This window comes from Eutrigla gurnardus, assembly GCF_963514095.1.
Source record: "Eutrigla gurnardus genome assembly, chromosome: 6".
NCBI classification, from domain to species: Eukaryota; Metazoa; Chordata; class Actinopteri; order Perciformes; family Triglidae; genus Eutrigla; species Eutrigla gurnardus.
The window spans coordinates 19,354,073-19,377,839 of record NC_139920.1 but is presented as its reverse complement, the minus strand read 5'-3'; the positions used below and the strand labels follow the sequence as shown (position 1 = coordinate 19,377,839).

Below are 23,767 nucleotides of genomic sequence, written 5' to 3'. Positions count from 1 at the left end.
CTGTGTGCTGTTGACAACACACAATCAATGTCTCAAAGGTTACTGTGATGCTCGGGCGCTCTGCAGGACACTGACCTGGGTTCAGCTCAAACTGCAAACGTCTGCCCGTCTGAGCACTCGACTATTACCTGCTCAGGTAAGATTTACCAGCTAATTCTCTACATGTTGAACTTCTCCACTTTCTGTTCGTTTGGAAAGGAAAGTCATTTGACTGGTTGATTAATTCTGTTTGCAGTGTCGGTTCTATTCATGGCTCAGTGATCAATATTGTCAATAATGTTAATAATGTTATACGTTACATTCAAACGTAAGAAAATGTCCTCTGACTCATGTTTACAATAATCAATGATCTCATGATATTTACATATTAATGTCTTTTGATCTGAAAACGATCATCTGCTGATCAGAGTGAAATCTGCTAGAATCTGTTATTCTTTTAATGGTGTGAATCAAACTCACCTCTGACTGGCTCTCTGTGCAGAATGAGAGCTGTTGATTGGCTGTTGGTTCTGGCGATCCTGCCACTCGTGTCTCTCGCCATTCACCCGGACATCTGTACTGCCAAACCCCGAGACCTCCTCCTGGAGCCCCGCTGCATCTACCGCAGCCCAGACCTCGAGGCCCCCGAGGGCCCGACAGCCGAGCCGGAGCAGGTCCCCGAGTCCACCAACCCCCGAGTATGGGAGTTGTCTAAGGCTAACAGCCGCTTTGCTGTGTCACTGTACAAACAACTGGCCCTCAACAAGACCCCCGAGTCCAACATTTTCATGTCCCCCATCAGCATCTCCACCGCCTTCGCCATGACCAAACTGGGAGCCTGCAGCCAGACGCTGCAGCAGATCATGGAGGTTGTTATTGTCATCATTATTATCATTATTATAATCATTGTTATCATTATTATTAACATTGTTATCATTATTATTATCATCAGTTATCATTATAATTTTATTATTATCATCAGTTATCATTATAATTTTATTATCATCATTATTGTTAGCATCATCATTATTATTATTATTATTATTATTATTATTATTATTATTATCATAATCATTGGTATTATTATCATTGTTATTATTATTGTTATTATTATTATGATCATTGTTGTTATTATTATTATAGTGTTGTAGATTTAAATTGAGTGATGATTTGATTAACTACTATTGTCAGTTTATTCGGGTCGGTTTCTTCAGCTGGCGGTTAAGAACTAGACTAAGGGGGGCAGATGGACTCCCATAGTATGTGTGGTGGGCTCATGTGAGACCACCAGACTGTTGACCAGAAGCAGTGACAGTAAGAAGCAGTCTCCGTGTTCCTGTCTGTAGGTGTTTGAGTTCGACACCATCAAAGAGAAGACCTCAGACCAGGTCCACTTCTTCTTCGCCAAACTCAACTGTCGTCTGTACAGGAAGAAGGACGAGACCACCGAGCTGATCTCCGCCAACCGATTGTTCGGGGACAAGTCTCTGGTCTTCAATGAGACATACCAGAACATCAGTGAGACGGTCTACGGGGCCAAACTGCTGCCCCTCAACTTCAAGGTCACATACTGGTCTCAACACAAGTCCACTTCACGATCGCCCTAGAAGAAGTTAAACTCATAACCCCGGTTCTGTGCTGCAGGAGAACCCAGAGAAGGCCCGGGTCGTCATCAATGACTGGATCTCCAACAAGACTGAGAACCTGATCCAGGACACATTGCCAGCGGGGGCACTGGACTCCAACAGCATCCTGGTCCTTGTCAACACCATCTACTTCAAGGTAGCTGAGCTGGTTCCTCATTCCCTCTGCAACACCCTGTTCCACACAGTAACTCTCTGGTGACGTCTGACCTCTCTCTCTCCTCTCAGGGTCAGTGGAAGAACAAGTTCGACAAAGACAACGTTTACGTTTCAGACTTCCACGTCAGTGGGACTCGAACCTGCAACGTCAACATGATGTACCAGGAGACCAGGTTCAGGTACAGGTACTTCCCTGACGACCAGGTGCAGCTGCTGGAGATGCCGTACCGCGGAGACGACATCACCATGGTGATCATCCTGCCGGGCAAAGACACCACACTCAGCCAGGTAACCATGACGATGACAAACCGATGAGATCGTGACAGGATCCCATAAGTTCTAGTGTGTATTAAGGTGCGTGTGTGTGTGTAGGTAGAGCAGAACCTGGACCTGAACAAACTGACGTCCTGGTTCGAAGATATGAAGGAGACCGCGGTGGCGGTCCACGTACCCCGGTTCAGGATTGAGGACAGCTTCAGTCTGAAGGAGCGGCTGCAGGCGATGGGTCTGACGGACCTGTTCAGCCCCGACAAGGCCAGTCTGCCAGGTACCAGGACCAGCAGGGACCAGTTCATATCTATGAAAAGGGGGCGTTCTTTTGTTTTTTATTTATTCTTTTATAAGTGCAGGAAGTGACTTTCTTGTGAGATGTTGTACTTAATAAAGGGTGTCTGTCTCTCTTTCTCTTTCTGTGTCTCAGGTCTGCTGGACCAGGACTCAACAGGAGTCCACATCTCTGATGCGTTCCACAAGGCGTTCCTGGAGGTTGGTTCATTTAACATCTGCAACATGTTTGAATACTTGTTTCACATTGGAACTGATCCAGATCAGAGCCCCTTATTAGAGACCCAGAGCAGAGACCCACATCAGAGACCCTTATTAGAGACCCAGATCAGAGCCCCTGATCAGTGCCCCTGGTGTTTTGTGGTTCTAGGTGAACGAGGAGGGCAGCGAGGCAGCGGCGTCCACCGCCGTCGTAGCAGTGGGCCGCTCCATCAACCTAAACCGGGAGGTGTTCCTGGTCAACAGGCCATTCCTGCTGCTCATCAGAGAGTCCACCATCAACGCGCTGCTGTTCACTGCCAGGGTGGCCGACCCCTGCAGCCAATGAGAGCCCAGCGGCGGTGCTTCACTGTGACCTCATAGTCCTCTAGAAACCAATCAGCTGAGCTTCTTGTGTTTACATGTTCAGTAGCTTCACACCCAGCATGACATCACCACCAGCCCTGCCCCCTCCAGGGACCACCATGGGACCTTCCTTTGGTCGTCAACCGCAACAGACACATCCTGTTTGAATTGTCCCGTGAGTGAAGTTTGTTCACACCAAACGCAACGACGAAGACTTGTTTAAATGTTTTACATTTACATTTAGGTCATTTATCAGACACTTTTGTCCAAAGCGACTTACAATAAGTACATTTGTCATAAGAAAGAAACCACAACATATCATTGCCGATAAAGTAAGAGCAAAAAAAACAAAAAACAAGTGTTGGGTCCTAGTCTGAGTAAAGTAGTAGCTGTTTTAACTCGAGAGATACATTCTCATGATGCTGTCACTAAATCCTCTCGGCGTCCTCCTGGATCCTAAATGTGGTCCCCCAGAGGTCTACGATAGTAGCTCACATTAGTCCAGAGACCAGACCAGACTGTGTGGAGAAACTAGAGACTGTCTGTAATCCAAACAACAAGGTCTCTGCTGTATGAACATCTAGACGACCTTATTTGGAGTGTTGATGGAGCAGGTACATTGTTAACCCAGACAGGATGGGGTCTGGGTTCCTGGTGGATCTGGGACTTCAACATGTACAAAAACAGTGATAGTGGTGATTTTAGCCCAGATGGAGGAGACGTGTTGGTGTCCATGTGGTGCTAAGCCTCCTCTCTGGATAGGCCAATAAACAGGGATGATAATGCGCTCAAACGTTTGCTTTGCATTTGGTGTGAACTCACCTTTAGACTGTGAGAATGCAGATTTATAAAGACGATACAATGAAAAGTTGTGTAAGTGTCATCGCAACATCGTAACTCCGACGTGTTCGGTACCAGGATATAACTTTCTTTCACATCTGTGTGTGGAGCATCGCTTCATTAGCTAGCTAGCAACCTATAGACTCCTGCTGTTAGTAAACAATGACATGTTTAGGTAAGCGGAGCATCAGCGTAAACTAACACGGCTAGCAAGATATTTCAAGTTATTTTTTAACGATTGTAGAAAAAAAATGTGTTTTTCAAATTCTCTCTGGGACCTTCAGTGTTACTGGAGAACGTTCTGTCGACTCATTGATCACATTATCGTGTTAGCTGACGGCTACGCTGCCTGACTGGTGAGCAGACGGGACTCCTGTAGAGGACAGCTGGATAGTTAGCTAGCTCATTAGCTTGTCCATCTCCAGAGCTGGGTAGTTAGCTTGTCCAGCTCCAGAGCAAGGTAGTTAGCTAGTCCATATCCAGAGCTGTCATTAGTTAGCTAGCTAGTTAGCTTGTCCAGCTCCAGAGCTATGTAGTTAGTAAGCTAGCTAGTTAGCTTGTCCATATCAAGGACTAGGTAGTTAGCTTGTCCAGCTCCAGAGCTAGGTAGTTATTTAGCTAGCTAGTTAGCTTGTCCAGCTCCAGAGCTAGGCAGTTAGTTTGTTCAGCTCCAGAGCTGGGTAGTTAGCTAGTTATCTTGTCCATCTCCAGATCTAAGTAGCTAGCTAGTTAGCTTGTCCATATCCAGCGCTAGGTAGTCAGCTAGTCCATATTCATTGCTAGGTAGCTTATCCAGCTCCAGAGCTGGCTAGCTAGCTAGCTGGTCTGTAGCCACGCCTGCTCTCCTTGTCTACTCGTCTCCCTGTAACTTGTAAAACGCTGACTCATGTATTTGTCTCCCTGTAACTTGTAAAACGCTGACTCATGTACTCGTCTCCCTGTAACTTGTAAAACGCTGACTCATGCTACAGTTCAAACGGGATCGAACATTGTTAGCGTCTGTTGACGAGCGGGCTAACCATAGCGTACGTTTGTGCACTCCTTGGGGAACAAGGACACGTTATCAGCTGCATTGTGGGTAAAGAAAGAGGCGGGTGGGCTGTGGACACTTAAAGTGCTTTATTTGCTGGAGGAGACCTGTGAGTGATCTAGTGATCGAGTGATCTAGTGGTCACGGTGGACGAAGCGTCTTCACATTCTACTAAACTAATAACCGACCTTTGACCCCCAACATGCAACATAAACCAGCCCCCTTCAATCAGATGTACAGGATTAAAAGTGAATTATTTGACTCGTCATCTCCTGCTTCCACATGTTAGGACACTCTCAACAGGGAAGAGTAATCTCATTACATCTCCAATAAGTCTGGTTGTTGTCAAGGTTACGGGATATAATCAACATTTGATTCACACAGTAAAAAGAATAAAAAGCCAGAAGCTGAAGAAACATGAAACCAGCTGATCAGAGGGGTGAAGCCTCGATGGAGGACGAGGATGATGAAGTTGATGATGAGGTTAAGGTTGATGAAGATGATGATCATGAAGATGAGGTTGAGCCGTTTTCACAGTTTTTAGTTGAATCTGAACCATCGAGGAGGAAAAGTCAAATCTTTAAAAAATGTTTATAAAACATGTCTCTGATTCTCCTCAAACATCTGACTGGAACCTGAAGGCAGTTCTCATCAGGTCCAGACTCTGAAATCTTGTTCTAAAACCAGACTCTGAAATCTAGTTCTAAAGCCAGACTCTGAAATCTAGTTCTAAAACCAGACTCTGAAATCTGGTTCTAAAACCAGGCTGTGAAATATAGTTCTAAAACCTTGAACCAGCTTGAACATCTTCTTGAAAGTTTTCTTCTGTAGAGGTTCCTCCAGCTGGACCTGAACCGGGCTAGACCGGTTTGGACTGAAGCGGAGCAGTTGTGGAAGCAGCGTTTTCTGGACACAACGTCCCTCTGGATCGGTTCAGAAAGGACAAACCAAGGACATGACCCGGTCTGAGGACTGAGATTCCGGTTTTACTGCTGAATCTCTCTGAGACTTGGAATGAAGATGAGATCAGGTGCTGGTCAGAGCTGGACAACATGGTCTCTAGTCTTTAGTTTCACGTCCTGTTAACCATAAACACAAAGACCCTGATCCTCACTTAGTCCACATCCCACCAGTTCAGACTGGGACCTGTTCAGACTGGTCTAAGAACCATAACAATTAGGAATCTGATCAGCAGCCAAAAGCTATTTGTATTTATTTAAAAATCACTGAAACATCGAGACTCCAGGATGGTGTGATGTCACTGGTGGGTGTGGCTAATCAGTCTTTTTTACAGATGTAAATGAACAAAATGTGAAGATTTTTTTTATCTAAATAATATTCATCAGGTTGACCCTGTATTCAGGGTCACTTGGGGAGCTGGAGCCAATCCCAGCTGACATTGGGCCAAGGCAGGGTACACCTGGACAGGTAACCAGTCTATCACAGGGCTGACATGTAGAGACAGACAACCACTCACACCTATGGGCAATTTAGAGTCATCAATGAACCTATCGAACCCAGGACCCGCTCGCTGTGAGGTGACCGTGCTACCCACTACACCACCTTGCAGCCATATCATCATATATAAATAAAATATCCTAATATTCATAATCAGATATTGTGAGCGGCGACTTATGAAGGAACGGATTAAAAACTCCATACAGGAGCTCAACCAATCAGAGAGCAGGTCCATGTTGTCCAGCCCTGGTTGGTGGTGTTTTGCTGCAGCGATTCGCAGGTGTTTCTTGCCTGCGGCCGTGGAGTTCCTTTACAGGTGAGTTAGGTTTCTGCGGCGTGTAGCTCACTGAGGTTTAGCGTTCTGCTACGTGAGGAAAGGTAAACGTCCGATTCACTGAATAAAAGAGTCTGTATACCTGATAGTTCCTGGTTTTGCCTGAAGAGTGAGTGCAGCGGCGTCGGCAGGTTCTGGACTCTGTAGTCCTGGACTCCAGAGTCCAGGACTCCATAGTCCAGCCTGCCGGCGTTAGGACGAGCCGCTGGCGTCACTTGCATAAAAAAGGTTCCCGTCCACTGAGAATGACTCTCAGCTCAGTAGAAAACAGTAACAGCCGATCCAAGTGCTACCTGCCTGCCGACTTTTGACCTCCAGCTTACTGACTTTATTCATACGCAAAGAAAACATCTTAGTAGTTAAATATGTTGCTAATATGATTTTATATTGTTCTTTTTTTTATAAAAAGTTCTGCTTTTGATCCTCTGATAAGTGCTGAAGTTGTTTTGGAGCCAACGAGGCCACGTCATCTTTCCTTTGGTTCCCTGGCGGTCCGACCCGCTTCCCCAGCGGTCTGACCCACTTCCCAGCGGTCCGACTCGCTTCCCCCTCCGCCAGGTGAACTTTCACCTCTGGCGGGTTTTTCTTTAGTCCAGCTCCATGGCCTGACTACTACATCCATCTGGTCTGACAGGATCTGGCTCCTCGCCCTGTCGCTACCCGATCAGTGACCCAATCAATGACCCGATCAGAACAGTCCGTCGTCGTGATGCATTACCTCTACTGCACATGTGCAACTTTCACAACACCAGAACGATATTTCAACTACTGTTCATCCGTCAGAATGATGAGAAAAGCTAACATTAGCTAAGGTACAGCTATGCTACTAGTTACTGCCCACCTCCAGTCATTGTGCTAAGCTAGGCTAAACACGACCTGGAGCTAACTCTGTATCTCATACAGAGAAGTGAAACTGTGGGAATCACTAATGTTCTATGAACACTAACGTTGGCTAACTAGCTCATAAGCTCTTTTAAACATGGAGGTCTGCAGTGTGTCATTAAAATATAAAAGTAGAATACAATTGGAGTGCAGTTAACCTGTTAGCTTGTAGCTTCATGTACATTTTAGTCTTGGTCAACAGCTAGCTAACTAGCGGTTAGCTCATACAGCAATGGAGGTCGGTGGTGTAGTTTGAAATGTAAGAGTAGAATACAATTTCCAAAAATCTGTTAGCCTACAAGCTAACATAACTTCCTGTGTGTGTGCCTCAAGAAAATATACGTCAAATAGGCTAAACTTGTTAGCTTACGAAGGTTTAAGCAGCATCATGGAGAATAAAAATCTACTGGAATACAAATGAGATATAGTAAGTATGCTAAGTTAATTTATGTTAGCTAACCAGCACATGAACTTGAGTTAATTTTTTACTTTTGCGAAAATAGTCGGTGTCAGGTAATAAACGTCGGCTAACTAGCCCACAGCTGTCACTAATTAGCATTAGAATGACTTGTACTTGTTTTAAGCTAGTAGAATACAAAGTGTGTATTATGGGTAAGCAAATATTGGTTAGCTTGCAAGCTAATGCTCAATGAACTAACTAAAGCTAGCTGAACGTTAGCTCTTTTCGCAACGTAGGTCTGTCGTTTGTAATCGCTTGTAAAATAGATTGCTTAGAACTATGCATTATAATTAAGGGGGGCCTGTTAGCTTGCTAGCTAATGTTAGCATTATTTCCCTCCATTTTTGACGATGACCCTGTTAGCTAGCCACATGCTAGTTGGGTTATTTCCCTTCGTGGACGTGCAGCAGATTTAATGCGTCAGGGACAGGAACGTGAAAGGCTGATCCGGTCGTGACGTCGAAGCTTGGGTCGTACGTCACACATTGTCAGAGCAAAGAAAGTGTCCAAGAAACACAAAAAACAATAAAAAACACATGCTTGTTTATAAAAATATCTGAGAAGACTGTCAGAGATCTCCGAGTGGATCAGAGCGCCCCCCCGGTGGTGCGGTGCTGTGCAGCAGCTGTATTGCGTAGTGATGAGAGGTAACTGAGCTGTGTAGCTTATCCGAGGCTGGATCCGTCCAGGTTCCTGCTGAGTCCAGGTTCATGCCGAGTTGATCGGATCCGTTAACGTTGTTTTTTACCGTCAAACAACAATCGGAGGAATTTATTTTACAGCCAAATTAACTGATCAGTGACCAGAGTTCTTCACCTTGTCTCTTTATTCCTGGAGGTTTTGAATGCATCACATGACCTTCTTCTGGTTTATTGAACAGGCGGCTAGGTCACCGAGGTCCTCTGGGCCCCCTCGTACGACCACCTGTTATGATCATGTGACTAATGTCCTGATGACACCTGAGCAGGTTTGATCCGCTGAAGAAGGCCATGGGATTCAGTCGAAAGCTCTGTTAACAGTAGAACATTTAGATGATGATGGAACATCCTGATAACTGACGTTCTATATTAATTATTGATCCAAACAGAAAATCTAAAGATTGGAAGCAGCCATTTTCCCTGATTGTGGAAGATTACGTATCCTAATTTATTTTTGATTGATATCATGTGACAACAAAGTAATTTTGCATTTGAAATATGTGGAGCAGAATTCAGCATCTGAAACGTGAAACGAAATTTAGTTCCTCATTTAAATGCTGTGACAGTAAATTATTCATCTACTCATCCATAACCTGAAATCAATCATCATCAAGATTATTGTTACCTGCAGACAGATTTCCTGGTTTTATGAGAAAGTAAAGATAATACATTTGTCGTAAGATGATGAGAAACTCTGATCACTAACTAAACTTTAACAGTCGGAGGTTTTTCTCATTGAACTTATTTGTGCAACTAAATATTTGAACGCCGATGTGGCACTTTAAAGAGCAGGCAGGATTATTATTATTATTATTATTATTATTATTATTAACCAGCTGCTCCAGATTGTCTCAAGGCAAATAGGAAGGATTTGAAGTGTTAAACTGGCACTGAGTAGTTTGGCAAGGTTCCCAGCAGACGGACTGTTGTGACGCTGCATTGAGAACCTGGAACAATATAAAAGTAGAAATCTGTAACATAAAGTCAACGGAGGCAGACGATGACCACGACGAGGACCACGACGAGGACCTGACGAGGACCATGACGTCGTGGTTATGAGGTTGTTGGAGTGTGTGGCGTTTCTTCAGTTTAGCTTCATCGGTTCCGTTTGGTTAGTGAAGGTAGATGCGGTTTAAAGCGGAAAAATCTCAGTTTGGACTCTGAGGCGTCTTTTCTGTCGCCGTGATTCAGCGTTTTGTTGGCTTCAGGTGCAACAGGATCAGAGCAGCCCCCCTACCCCCAACAGGGACCGTTTCCTCCTCCCTCGGGGTCAGTCGGGCCCAGTGGTGGAGACCGAGGCCTGGGGACCCTCACTGTACTGGCCCCCTCCGCTGCTGCTCCCGCCCTCGGGCTCATCCTGGCTGGGGGAGGCCTCATCACTCGGCCCTCCCCTGGATGTGACGGAGGCGGTGGTGGTCTCAGGGGAGGCGCTGTGGGCCTCCTGGGGGGCGCAGCCTGGGTGGTTCTTGCGGAAGTGCTGGTTGAGGATGGCCTGAAAGGGGAAGCTCTTTCCGCAGACGTGACAGTGGAAGGGTTTGTTGCCGGTGTGCTTGCGGATGTGGTACTCCAGCTGGTCCTTGCGGGTGTACTTCTTCCCACAGATGCGGCAAACGAAGGGTGTGATGCCCATGTGCAGGCGCATGTGCCGGTCCAGGCTGCCCTTTTGGTTGAAGGACTTGCAGCAGTAGATGCAGGTGAGCCGAGGGTTGTAGCGGTACCAGCGGTCTCCTACCTGCTCCCTCAGGTAGTCCTCGTAGCCACCCATATCAAACGATGCATGCTCCTCCCCCTGACAGACAGAATGAACCGTTAATACAGCCCAGAACCGGAACAGACTGCATCAGTTTTAATGTCTGAATGAGGTTTTGTGTTGGCAGCATCAGTCTTTCTAAGGTTCTTGTGGTTACAGACAAGGTTCTAGGGATCCTTAAGGTTGTAGTGGCTATTAAAGCTATAAATGGTTAATTAGGGAGTTCAGAAGGTTTTAGAGGTCATGCAAGGTTCTAATGACCACCATTCATCTACAAGGTTCTCGTGGTCATTGAGGAGATTGACTGGGGAAGTAATAGTACTAATACTTGTACTTTTTACAGCAAAGGTAAAGGCTAGCTCCCTCCCAAAGACCTTGGGAGAGTTATTCATTCTTTTATTCCCTCCTGGTTGGACGACTGCTTGATTTTAAGGTTTTAAATGGACTGGCTCCACCCAAGGCTGGGCAATTTATTCGATTTTAATTGATTCATTTGCATTTTTGCTTTCCTACGGTTTGTGATATCGCTGAACCGCAAAATCGTGATGTAAAAACAGTTCTAGACTCCGCAGATTTGTTTTGCTTCAAAGGGCCTCCGTAGTAGCCTACTCTCACTTTCCAGAACGGCAAATACGATCACACCCACCGCGCCCCGACAGACGTACCATTAAAATGTCCACAAAGTCAAACCTCCTTTTACCAATTAAGGAGAATACTTCCAAAAGTGTGCGATCTCAATTTACTGCTCCTTGGCGCTATCCTATCTCTCCTCTCTCTTCCCTCTTGCGTCTTTCTGCCCCTCCTCCTTAAGCCCCGCCCCTCCCGGGCTCTTCCTTACCTGTGGCCAATTGTAACAGACGACACTGACAGATACATGCAGTGAATCAAATTACACAAACAAGAAAAAGGCAGTCTCTATTTTTCTCCTTTACCTTACTGTTACAAACATTTAGAATAATTTACTCATTTATGATTTATTTGTCTTGATCTCTGAGTTAACCATTTTTACTCTTTATTAAACCAAATACATTTTACTTCAGCTTACTTACGGATTTACGGCACTTATTTAGGAACTCATATTTTTGAATCCCTGCTTTCTACACCCGGACTACATATTATTTATTGTATTTCATTTTACAAGTTTTTTCAGGGATGGCCTACAAGAGACATTTTCTGTAGTGGTGCTGTTTTTTTTTTTTTTTAGGCATAGAGGTCCTCCAGCCGGGATTCGAACCAGGGTCGGCTGCTTATGTACCTTCGTACAAGGCATGCGCTCTAACCACTCCGCCACCAGCACACCAGTGCTGTTTTTTTTAAATTCTTGAACAACTGATTTGTTCACATAGGCCTAGACTACTTGGTAATCTCATTGTGTCTCTCATGTATTTAAATTTTGCATTGGGCTTTTTTAGTTGTTGTTTAGAAGAAAAGAGAAAAAAATCGAGGTTTAAAAAGAAAATTGTCTATTAGTTTGAAAAAAATTGAGATTTTATTTTTAGGTCAAATCGCCCGGCCTTAGCGCCACCTTATCTAGCAGATCTATACTCCGGTCAGAGAACTGAAGTCAATCAATCAGATGCTCCTGTACACAATAACTGTTGCGACCGAGTCTTTGGGGTGTGAATAGCAAAGACACATAGTTTACTACAAAGGTATGCGCCAACATCAGACAATTTTGTTATGATTTAACTGCAAACAGATCAAAATGAGGCCAAAGTCACAATATAATGAGGCTGATTGGTTAAAAGTCCAAAGCCATGGTTTGTTAAGTCTCTCCCTAAGACGTTACGCAAATAACTTAAAATGCATGTTTTCTTAATGGCGTTCGGCTCAATCAGAGCTCGATGTTTTCTAGGTATTTGGTCCTCGGGGTGGACAAGCCTTTGCCTCAGGGTGTTGCTAAGCTTGAAGTGCACAGGGACAGGGTGTTTTTTGAATATCCTCCTGAGTTTTGGGAGGAATTGCTTTTTGATTCACAACACCAACCGGAACACAAGTTAGGGGCCATCAGAACCCTCCAGAACTGGCCCAAAATGTACCCACAAGTCCAGGTTCAGGGTCGGTCTAAAAACTTGTGGGTCCCCTGACTGGGCTTCAATCACCCGAACAAAGAGACAACACATACACAACAACATTGTCATTCCATATATTGCGGGTGAGAAACTCACTCCTGGATCCAACCAGGAGGGGGGCCACACTCCTGGACCCCCATGACTCTCACAGTATTAACAACCCTACAAGAAGCTGTGTAAATACATGTAAATGAGTAGCAGGGGTACTAGAAGGAGTAATAGTGAGTAGTCTGGTTCCTGGTACCTGGGAGCTGGACTGACGCAGCTCGTCCGCCCTGCTGGGAGACTCGCTCTTCGCTCTCTGCCGCTCCGCCAGGACGACTACGCTGCCGGTGGGACTGAACCTGAGAGGAACACATGAACACCCTCATCAGGCATCTTCACTTCAGTCAGGAAGACTCTGCAGGGTTAAGGTGACTCACCTTTCTGTCTCACTGAAGCTGGACGACGGCTGGGCGCTCCGGGTCGCCAGCGCCCCCACCGGCCCCGTCACCAGGGTACTGCGTCCTGAAGTGTCAATCATCACGGTAGCCCCCTCCTCCACCTGCCCCCCCTCCTCCTCCTGGTGCTCACCTGCTCCGATCCAATCCTCCATCCTCTCAGTCTTGATCCTTACGCGTTCCATGCCCCCGCCCTCCTCGGCACTACCGGTACGCTCCGGCTCGCTGCTCGTCTCCACATACCACTGACCGGCCCGGTTGATGCGAAGGATGGGTTCTTTGCCAGCTCTACCGGAGGTCCCGGTCTCCTCCAGCCCACTGTGCTCCACTGTTGGCGGCGGGCTGAGGGCCTCTTCGGCGGGGCTGACTGCCTCGCACACCTCAGCACCTCCTCGTGCACCAAGCAGCCGGAGGCTGGCATGATGACCGCCTGCTCGCACCACGGCCTCCAGAGTCCTGCTGCCCCTGGACCCTCGTGCCGCTTCTTCCTCCCTAGGCTCCTCATCCAGGTCGGCCAAACTGATCTTCAGGTGGATGCCCTCCAGGATCTGGGTGCAGCGGTCTATGATGTGCTGCATCTGTAAGAAGCTGGCGGCCGTCAGGTAGCTGATGATGTCGGCAAGCTGCAGACAGAGCCGGCCCGTGTAGCAGAAGGACAGCAGCTGCTCGAAGACAGACGGGTTGCGGATCACGGTCAGCGACACGGTGCTCATCTGGCCTAGAGACATGTGGTCCCGGAAGTACGGTGAGCTGGCGGCAAGGACCACCTTGTGCGCCCGGAAGCTCTGACCCTGTACGTTGACCACAATGTCACAGAGACGGCCCTGCACACGCAGCTGGTTCAGGTGAGACAGAACCGAGTTACTGAAGTCCGGGATGTCCAGCTGGATACTGCCGGAGCGCTCCATGCTGCAGCCTGCAGGGACCCTGTAACAACAGGGACCAGGATCAAATGGTGAACAGTCAAAATACCTGCAGTGACATCACTAAAAGGGGTGTGGCCAGAGGAGACAGAAGTATTAAAAGCCAGGAAGATTTTTTTTAAAACAAAAGTAATTCAAAGAGTCCAATTTTCAAATGACGAGCGTACAAAATTAAATTAAAATGGTCCGCTGGGGCCTGTTAGTACATTTAAAGGTAGTAGAAGTAGGAGTAGTAGTGGTAGTAGTAGTAGTAGTAGCAGTAGTAGTAGTTATAGTAGTAGCAGTAGTGGTAGTAGTAGCAGTAGTAGTAGTAGTAGTAGCAGTAGTAGTAGTAATAGTGGTAGTAGTAGTAGTAGCAGCAGTAGTAGTAGTAGTAGTGGTGGTGGTAGTAGCAGTAGTAGTAGTAATAGTGGTAGTAGTAGTAGTAGCAGCAGTAGTAGTAGTAGTAGTAGTGGTAGTAGCAGTAGTAGTAGTAATAGTGGTAGTAGTAGTGGTAGTAGCAGTAGTAGTAGTAATAGTGGTAGTAGTAGTAGTAGCAGCAGTAGTAGTAGTAGTAGTATTGGTAGCAGTAGTTATAGTAGTAGCAGACTGAAAGTCTGTCAGACGGTGTTTTCTCTCCACTAGGTGACGCTGTAATTCTTTACTCCTGGTGATGTTGGGAGTCTGAACTTTGTTGACTCGAGAAGACCCTGGCTCGGTTCTAGTCCTGACCCTGTTCTAGTCCTGCTCTACGTGGAAATGGTCCTGAGATATCGTAATTAATTATTGATCATATTTAGTTTGAATCATCTGAATCTAAAGTTGAATCTAAATGTTTGTTTTCTGTTAATTTATAGAAATCAGAACTGAACCTTTTGGATCAGACCTGAGCCTGAGTCCTGTCAGACTCTGTGATGCTGGTGTCAGCTCTCAGTCATGTGACACATGAAAACACTGGAACCTGGTTCCACCCAGATCCACATGGAGACTTCAGGTCTGGTACAAGCAGCACAGAACCTGAGACAGGTTCAGGATTCATCTGACCAGCAGCACCCAGAACCAGATTAGGACCCGACCAGTTTGAAGCAGGACCCAAAGCCATATCAGGACTAGACCAGTCTCACAACAGGACCCAGAACCTGACCAGGACCAGACCAGTCAGGACCCAGAACCAAACCAGGACCAGATCAGTCTGCCAACAGGATCCTGAACCAGATCAGAACAAGATTGGGACAAAACCAGTATGACAACAGGATCCTGAACCAGACTAGGACCAGACCAGTCTACTAACAGGATCCTGAATCAGGACCGGTTCAGGACCAGACCATTCTGACAGCAGGATCCTGAACCAGTTCAGGACCAGTACAATCTAACAGCAGGATCCTGAAACAGATCAGGACCAGAGCAGTCTGACAGCAGGATCCAGAACCAATAGAAATCTGGATCAGGGTCCAGATTCATGTCAGTGCCGGTCTGTGTCGGGGGACCAGGTAAACCACCAGGTGTGCAGCCGGACTCTCACCTGAAGGGGGACGGGGAGATCGCTTCTGGTTTCGGGGTGCGGTACGGTAGAGGCTTCAGTCCTGCAGCCGGCTGAGCATCGTCAGCAGGCCGGGGGATGACAACTCGGCTCGGCTTAGCGCGGCCCGGTCCGACCCGGTCTGGCAGACTGCAGCTCCACCCGCCGCTCCTCCGGGCTCCGGGACTCCAGCGGCGGTCGCGACGGGTTCAAGGCCGAGGACCAGCAACTGAGCTCGGGAACCGGTCCGTCGGCTGCCGCAGCGCCGCCATTCCGCTGGAAGTCAGACGGTTCTGGGTCGGACTCGGTTCTGGTTCCGCGGTCTGCGGCCGCTTCTCATCTTCCTTTTCACAGCAGAAGGGCCGAGGCTGCAGGAAGGAAGGAGGGAAGGAAGAAAACGCGCGGGTCATGCTGGGAGACGTAGTCCATGTCCCGAAGGAGAGCTGGCGTCGCCGCTGGGTTGAAGACTTCATCTCCCAGCATGCATCTGTGACGAGAGGGGTCATCACGGCACTTGGGAGTTGGAGTGGAGTTCACACGCACGCACACACACACGCACGCACACACACACACACTCAATTCCCTTATTCCCTCTATTCATTTGTTTATATAGCTTTCATTTTTCTTATTCTTTTTTAAAATTCTGTTTAAATGTTTTTATTTATTTATTTATTTCAAGAATTTAATTTACTTACCTTACTATTTAATTTCCCATTAAATTGTTTATTGTTATTAATTTATTTTATTTTGTTTCAATGTATTTATTAATTTTCAAATGTATGAATTTGTTTTATTTTATATTCCCTTTAAATTATATATTTCTAATCATTTTTATTTTCTGTTTAAACATAGAAAGGCAGCAACAGTACATGTGTACAACCAGCAGGTGGCAGCAGTTAGCAAACTACAATAACCTGTTTCACTAACAGTTTATAATGACGTTAAAACAAGGAACAAACTTCATCATTATTAAACTGTTTATCTCCAGATCAGATTTGTATATTAAATGTATTATTAGATATTCATATCGACACATCGTCATCTTATAAAGAGTAATGTAAATGCTGTTTATTTATTATTTAAATGTAAAATATTTACACCATGTTATTCTATTTCTACTTTCATATTGTTCATTATGTCCAGATGTGAAAATAAAAAAATCTAATATTAATGAACTTACAGCAGAACCAGGTCCTTCGGGTCCAGCTGAGACCGGATTACATTTACATTTACATTTACATTTACATTTAGGGCCTCTGCGAGGTCAGCAGGGGGTGGAGTCAGGAGGTCTGATGACTTCATCAATATGTCGACTTTAGCCTCATTCAGCAGACGCTTTTGTCCAAAGCGACTTACAATAAGTACATTTGTCAAAAGAAAGAAACCACAACATATCATTGCCGATAAAGTAAGAGCGAAAAAATAGAAACAAGTGTTAGGTTCTCGTCTGAGTAAAATAGTAATTGTTCAGCAAGTATACCTTAAGAACAACAGTGCTATGATCAAAGTGCTATAGGTAAGAACATAGAAGTGCTTTTTCGTTTTTTGTTGTTTTTTCAGAGTCGAGGTGAAGTTTGAACAGGTGAGACTTGAGCCTTTTTCGGAAGATGGCAAATGACTCAGCTGTCCTGACATTAGTCGGAGTTCGTTCCACCACTGAGGCGCCAGAACAGAGAAGAGTCGGGACTTTGCTGAGTGACATTTGTTTGGTTTCAGCGATGGTGGTACTAGCCGGCCAGCTGAAGTCGAGGAGCGAAGTGCTCACTTCAGGGCATGAGGTTTGACCAGTGTTTGAAGGTAGATGGGTGCCGTTCCATTGATGGCCTTGAAGGCCAGTGCCATCGTCTTGAATTGGATGCGTGCTGCAACAGGGAGCCAGTGGAGGTCACAGAGGAGGGGGGTCACATGGGAGAATTTGGGTTCTGGATACGCTGCAATGGTTTAGTCGCCGAGGCCGGTAGTCCAGCCAGGAGAGAGTTGCAGTAGTCAAGGCGGGAGATGACCAGTGCTTGGACCAGGAGTTGCGTTGCGTCCTTTGTGAGGAAAGTCCGAATCCTGTCGATATTGTAGAGGGCAGCACAGCAGTGATGTTGGGGGTGCAGGATAGTTGGTCATCGAGGATTACACCTGGGTTACTGGCAGTTGACGAAGGCAATACTGTGATGCCCTCGACAGTGACCGACAGGTCCATGCAAGGGCAGTCTTTCCCTGGGATGAAGAGGAGTTCGGTTTTATTCAGGTTAAGCTTGAGGTGATGCGCAGTTATCCAGACAGAGATGTCTGCCAGACATTCCGAGATGCAAATGCAATGTGAGTGTCAGAGGTTGGGGGAAAAGAGAGGAACAACTGAGTGTCATCTGCGTAACAATGGTAGGAGAATCCATGTGATTACAGAGCCTAGTGATCCGGTGTATAATGAGAACAGAAGCGGTCCTAGTACTGAGCCTTGAGGGACAACCGTTTCCAGAGAACAGGGTTTGGATATAAAGCCATGAGGAGCTGATGTCATTTACTTTGTTGGTAAAGTAAGTTGCAAAGTCATCAGCAGTTAGGGAGGAGGGAGGGGGAGGAGTAGGAGGGGTGAGGAGGGAGGAGAACATGGAGAAGAGTTTCCTGGGGTTGGAGGTGGAAGAATTGATCCTTGACAGGTAGAAGGCAGATTTAGCTGCCAAAACAGTTGAGGTGAAGTCAGCGAGGAGGTGGTGGTAGTGAGCAAAGTCCTCATCCTGGCCCGATTTCTTCCATTTTCTCTCTGCCGCTCGCAACACTGATCACCAGATCCCTGCCAGACTGACGGACCTGCAGCTGCTTTAAATATTATCAAATGTCTGTATAATAATTAAAAATAATCCATGATGGTGATAATTTATTCTCATTATTATCCATCAGATCTTCGTCATCATCAATGTTTTGGATCATTTTGTAAAACGGAAAATAAAGTTTAATAAATCTCAACTAAAGAGAAAATAAAATGTTGTTTCTCTGTCATATTAAGAGTTTAATGTTTTCCTGTTGAATTATTAAACTGACCAGATGTTTCAGGTCCTGATGGGACCACCAGGAGGCAGCGTGAACCCAGACCTGAAGACCACTGAAGACCATCACTGATGAACTTGGGACCTTGACTACTCCAGGGAACCAGACCTATTCTGACCCCACAATGATGGATGGATCCTGGATCATAAAGGTCAGTGTGGAGCCTCATTATAGCCAGGACCAGGACCAGGACCTGAGACTACGTGAACATCAGCCAAAATGTGTGTTTCTGTCTTTATTAAACACTAATGAACACTCAGGAATTAACGGGTTAAATCACCGGTAACCATGGTAACAGAGTCTGATCTGTACGGAGGCCCATTACTGCCAATAGTTGAAATTGTTAAAAGGTGAGTTTTCTCTGTGAGTCCTGCTTGAAGGATCATTTTTCCATTTTATGTTGAGTTTATTTAACAGCGGAGTTGATCTGCTGTTAAATAAACTTTCAATCTAAATGTTTCATACATCTTCAATTAATTCATTTATTTATTTAAATTATAACTGATTTCTTGTTAAATTCATCCTCATATGATTTGATATTCTCTCTCGGGCAGAAATGAGCCTCCGTACATCTGAAACATGACTGAAGCAACAAATCTTTAATTTATGTGATTTTTTTTCTTCCTGCTTTCAAATATAAATTAATTATACTACACTGATGTCACTACTGATGACGACGACAACAACAACAACAACACAGAGAGGAAGTAGAAAACACATTCTGACCAACAGAAGTTTCTAAAACTTAAAACAGTTAACTTTGTACAAAAAAGCATAAATTCAAAGGTCAGGTTCTTCTGAGAGACGTCAGATAAAAGATTGAAGATTGATGAATCAGCACATTTATCTGAAGATCGAAGACTCAGCACTTTTATCTGAAGATCATTGACTCAGCATATTCATCTGAAGATTGATGACTCAGCACATTTATCTGAAGATTGAGGACCGAGATTGATGACTCAGCACATTTATCTTTAAATCAAAGACTCAGCAAATTGATCTGAAATTCAATGACTGCACATTCTTATAAAGATTGATGACTCAGCACATTCATCTGAAGATCAATGATGCCGCACATTTATCTGAAGAACAATGACTAAGCACATTTAGCTTAAGATCAATGACTCAGCAAATGTATCTTAAAATCAAAGACTCAGCAAATTGATCTGAAAATCAATGACTCAGCAAATTCATCTTAAGAGCAATGACTCAGCACATCCTCTGGATGAAATCCAAATTTCAACTGATCACAGATTGATATGGACCTGGAAAACAACATGCTGAAGTATTATTATTACTATTATTATTATTATTATTATTATTATTATTGATTAACTGACTTCAGTTTCCTGACAGATTGCTAATACTTTACGATGTTTAATCATCTTAAATTGTAAATGGTTTACAAGAAACAATCTGAGGAATATTAGTTTTAACAGGACTTAAAATGAAACACTGTTTGATTTTTTTCTAGTTGAACCATAAATGTGTCTCAGAGCCCATTAATGTAGGAAGGAAATGGTAGAAAGCTCAGGAAGAAAGTTGTGAACGTAGTTGTGAATGTGCAGCTTCTTTCTCTGACTGACGATATCAATCAACACGTGATGCTCAAGTCACATGACCTGTTGGATCGAAGCGCCTGGACTCAGAATTCATGATTTATTCAAGTTTCACAGCAGCTCGTTAAATCAAATCTACTGGTTTCATGTTCAGGGACATTTAGTGTCTGAAGCTAACGTTAGCTTTAGTTGTCTGAAGCTAACGTTGGTTTTGTCGTCTAAAGCTAATGTTGGTTTTGTTGTCTACTGCTAACGTTGGTTTTGTCATCTAAAGCTAACGTTGGTTTTGTTGTCTGAAGCTAACGTTGGTTTTGTTGTCTGAAGCTAACGTTGGTTTTGTTGTCTGAAGCTACGTTGGTTTTGTTGTCTGAAGCTAACGTTGGTTTTGTTGTCTGAAGCTAACGTTGGTTTTGCAGCGTAGCAATACTTCCCATTGAAACTCATTAGTTTGAAACTCCGTCCGTGTAGACAAGTCCGTAGATCGCGTTTTGCCAAACTGCTGTGAGACTTTTGTATTTTTCACATGTGAATTATTTTAAATGTCAGTGTTTAAGCGCTACGGTTCTAGTTAGAGTCTGATCAGGATCAACGACTCTTCTGTGAAGCTCAGACCTGATCAGACCTGATGTGGATCTTCAGGTGAACCTGCTGGTCCTCGATGACACAATCCAGGTGTGAGCTTCTCACTCTGAGGGGTCACTGGTCCCTGTTGAACCATGTTCAAAGTCTCCATAAGTGCTGTGAGTCCTGATTGGCTGAAGGTTCGGACCGGACCGGACCGCCGCGATGACGGTGACGGCTTGTTTCCTTTCGGACGCCGACTCTACGTGTGACGCGCTACGGCAGGTTTAGGATGATGAGGTGATGTTCCCCGAGGATGCCGCCCCCTTCGGAAGATGCTCCGCCCCCTCCCGGTGGGGGTGGGAGGAGTTATCAGACCTGCTGCGGCTGAACTCCGCCCCCAGGGTCGGCCCGGTGGACTTGGCGGCAGGTCGGATGCAGGCGGTGCAGCACAGCAGCGTCTTCAGGAAGGCGCGGCGCATCTCGTTGCTGGTCAGCGTGTAGATGAGTGGGTTCATGGCAGAGTTGAGCACGGCGAGCGCCAGGAACCACTCGGCCTTGTAGAGGATCGGGCAGCTCAGCGTCTCGCAAGCGGCGTCCAGCAGCAGCAGCACGAAGAGTGGTGCCCAGCAGGCGATGAAGCAGCTCAGCACAATGATGACGGTCTTCAGCAGCGCCATTGACTTCTCCGAGCTCTTGATGCTGGCTCCAGCGGCGCCGCTGCGGCCATTGGTTGCTTTCCGGAAGACGAGCTTGCGGCTGCGCGTGCGCACCAGTGCGTAGATGCGGGCGTACAAGACCACGACGGCGAGCAGGAGGACGCTAAACACGCTGGTGCAGAACAGGATGTAGGTCTTGTGGTAGAGCGGCAGCACTGTGGAGCAGCGCGTCACACTGCGGATGCAGTTCCAGCCCATGAGTGGCAGCCCACCCAGAGCCGCCGCCACCATCCACACAGCACTGATCAGTAGGAAGACGCGGCAAGTGTTGCCATTGTTGTGCAGCTTCATCTTCAGCATGGTGAGGTGGCGCTCGATGGCGATGGCGAGCAGGCTGAACACGGACGCCGCCAGCGCCACGAACATGCTGCCCTCCCGCACAAACCACTGCGTGGGCGTCAGCTTGTAGGTGTTGGCGCCCGACAGCAGGATGTTGGCGGTGTAGACGCCGCCGGCCAGCAGGTCGGACAGTGCCAGGTTCCCAATGAAGTAATACATGGGCTTGTGGAACTTCTTGGTCCTCCAGATGGTGGTCAGGACCAGGACGTTCTCCAGGATGATGAAGCAGCACACGATGATGAAGACCACCGAGTCCGCCTTCAGGCCCTGGTCCTGCTGGGTCTTGCGGAACTTGCCGGTGTAGTTGTAGTGTTTGGCGATCAGGTCGGAGTAGCTGGGCTCAGCCATGACCTGCAGGGGCAGCGGGAGTCCAGCAGGGGGCGTCCTCAGACCTCAGTCCTCCATGTCAGGCAGTGGACCGTGAAGACCAGAGGAGACGGCCCTGCTGTCGGAGGGGGACATGGTCCTGCAGAGACACGGGGACAATGTCAGAACTGGTTTCTCATTTAGATTTTAAAGTCACAACCCAGTTCCTGGAACTGGTCCAAGAGAACCGGGACCTGTTTTTACAGTAAAGGTCACTTTAAGTCTTCAGGAAATTAGTCGTTTAAAGCTGCAGAAACACTCAGAAACACAGTTCATAGACCCGTTTGACGATTGAGTCCCTCAGAGTCCCTTAAAATCCCTCCAAGTCCCTTAAAGTCCCTCCAAGTCCCTCCGAGTCCCTTAAAGTCCTTTAAAGTCCCTCAAAGCCCCCCCCCCCCCTCCCCGAGTCTGATTCCCTTAAAGTCCTTCAAAGTCCCTTAAAGTCCCTCAAAGTCCTTCCTTTAAAAACGTGTTTTTATCTAAAATCTCCTTTAAAGCTGCAGATTTGAACTCCTTGAAACTGAATAAAAAGAAAACATTTAAACGTTAAATCTTTCAACGTTTCGAACCGAGAATGACAGAAATCCCGTTAATGGAAGAAATCCCGTTAATGATCCATTATTTCCGTTGAAGAGCGGAATCGATCAGCGCGTATTTCTCATGGACATTTAAAGAAATTAATCAAAAGAAACGAACCGTCGTCGCGTTGAATTTCTTCACAATAAAATTCGAAAGATCGAACGGAGTTTCTCCCGAAGATTCACGAAGTTTAAACAGAGAAAATAGAGTTTTACCTTCAGAGTGTTCAGAGAGGAGACGAGTCCGGAGAGAGAGAGAGAGAGAGAGAGAGAGAGAGAGAGAGAGAGAGAGAGAGGATGATGATGATGTCCCCCCTCCTCCTTCTGCTGCTGCTTCATTGTATCTTTGCTCTTTTATTCTTCTTATAATAACTGGAATATATCAACACAAAGGGCTTTATGAACAAATCAATAATAAAGATAACGGTAAAAAAAATAATAAAAAAAAATATATATATATATATATATATATAATGTAAAAACACCTATGAACATGAGATAAAATAACAAGCTGAAAAGGTAATTGTATTAAAATCAACAGAAATCTGGTTCTCTGATTTAAATATAAAATAAAACAACAGATTATAATATTATATATTATATTATATATATATAATATATAAAACATTGTTGATAGAAATCTCCATCCTTTTGTTTGCTGTGTGGGAACCAACCAGCTGACCCCTCCAGCTGACCTCTGACCCCTGACCTCCATCTTCTCTGCGAGGTCAGCAGGGGGTGGAGTCAGGAGGTCTGATGACTTCATCAATATGTCGACTTTAAAACCAGCTGATTTCATAGTAAAACCTTTTTATTAATGAGATGTTGATAAACAAGCCAACCAATGAGGCTTTCACTCCATCCATTACCAATATGACAAGTAAAGATTATGGTTGGTTGGTAGGTTGCTAGGTTGGTTGGTTAGTTGTTTGGATGGTTGGTTAGTTGTTTGGATGGTTGGTAGGTTGGTTGGTTGGTTGCTAGGTTGGTTGCTAGGTTTGTTGGTTTGTTGGTTTGATGGTTGGTAGGTTGGTTGGTTGCTAGGTTGGTTGGTAGGTTGGTTGGTTGCTAGGTTGGTTGGTAGGTTGGTTAGTTAATTGGTTGGATGGTTGGTGTGTTGGTTGGTTAGTTGGTTGGATGGTTGGTAGGTTGGTTGGTAGGTTGGTTGGTTGGTTGGTTGGTAGGCCTGCACTGGCCTGCAGAAGGATCTGTCCCCAAAACTGCAGAGGTTGGTTTTGTGGGTGGAGAGGAGACTGGCTGATGTGGATCCAGGATTTTGTAGGTGATGTGGTGGGAGGTGGGAAGCCAATGGAAT

At 45.8% G+C, this 23,767-nt stretch overlaps 3 protein-coding genes and 1 long non-coding RNA gene across 6 annotated transcripts; 2 read left to right on the top strand and 2 right to left on the bottom strand.

Moving 5' to 3' along the window:
- Positions 1-27: 27 nt before the first annotated feature.
- serpinc1 (serpin peptidase inhibitor, clade C (antithrombin), member 1) lies at positions 28-3,093 on the top strand (the record flags this gene model as incomplete). Its single annotated transcript, XM_084012068.1, is given in 10 exon segments — positions 28-45; positions 49-118; positions 121-136; positions 482-848; positions 1,326-1,541; positions 1,624-1,761; positions 1,851-2,069; positions 2,154-2,328; positions 2,482-2,546; positions 2,716-3,093. Coding segments are annotated over 10 exon segments (1,461 nt in total). The 3' UTR covers positions 2,893-3,093.
- A 624-nt stretch (positions 3,094-3,717) lies between these two features.
- Positions 3,718-6,971, top strand: LOC311015041. Its single transcript, XR_014597320.1, has 2 exons — positions 3,718-4,180; positions 4,286-6,971. It is a non-coding gene; the product is annotated as an uncharacterized lncRNA (long non-coding RNA).
- Positions 6,972-7,111: 140 nt separating this feature from the next.
- zbtb37 (zinc finger and BTB domain containing 37) lies at positions 7,112-15,705 on the bottom strand. 2 transcript variants are annotated; one of them, XM_084012067.1, is made up of 4 exons: positions 15,298-15,705; positions 12,856-13,789; positions 12,678-12,777; positions 7,112-10,400 (listed from the first exon to the last, which is right to left on the bottom strand). In XM_084012067.1, exons 2-4 carry the CDS (start codon positions 13,779-13,781, stop codon positions 9,882-9,884), a joined length of 1,545 nt encoding a protein of 514 aa, XP_083868193.1. In that variant the 5' UTR covers positions 13,782-13,789; positions 15,298-15,705; the 3' UTR covers positions 7,112-9,881. The 2 variants fall into 2 exon arrangements, with proteins under 2 accessions (XP_083868193.1, XP_083868192.1); XM_084012066.1 differs by having other exon boundaries at positions 12,856-13,800; positions 15,298-15,704.
- Positions 15,706-19,336: 3,631 nt separating this feature from the next.
- s1pr1 (sphingosine-1-phosphate receptor 1) lies at positions 19,337-22,709 on the bottom strand. Of its 2 annotated transcripts, none has more exons than XM_084012246.1 (2): positions 22,669-22,709; positions 19,337-21,974 (listed from the first exon to the last, which is right to left on the bottom strand). In XM_084012246.1, the coding sequence occupies exon 2, from the start codon at positions 21,854-21,856 to the stop codon at positions 20,738-20,740; it is 1,119 nt and encodes a 372-aa protein (XP_083868372.1). In that variant the 5' UTR covers positions 21,857-21,974; positions 22,669-22,709; the 3' UTR covers positions 19,337-20,737. The 2 variants fall into 2 exon arrangements, with proteins under 2 accessions (XP_083868372.1, XP_083868373.1); XM_084012247.1 differs by lacking the exon at positions 22,669-22,709 and adding an exon at positions 22,571-22,667.
- Positions 22,710-23,767: the final 1,058 nt, after the last annotated feature.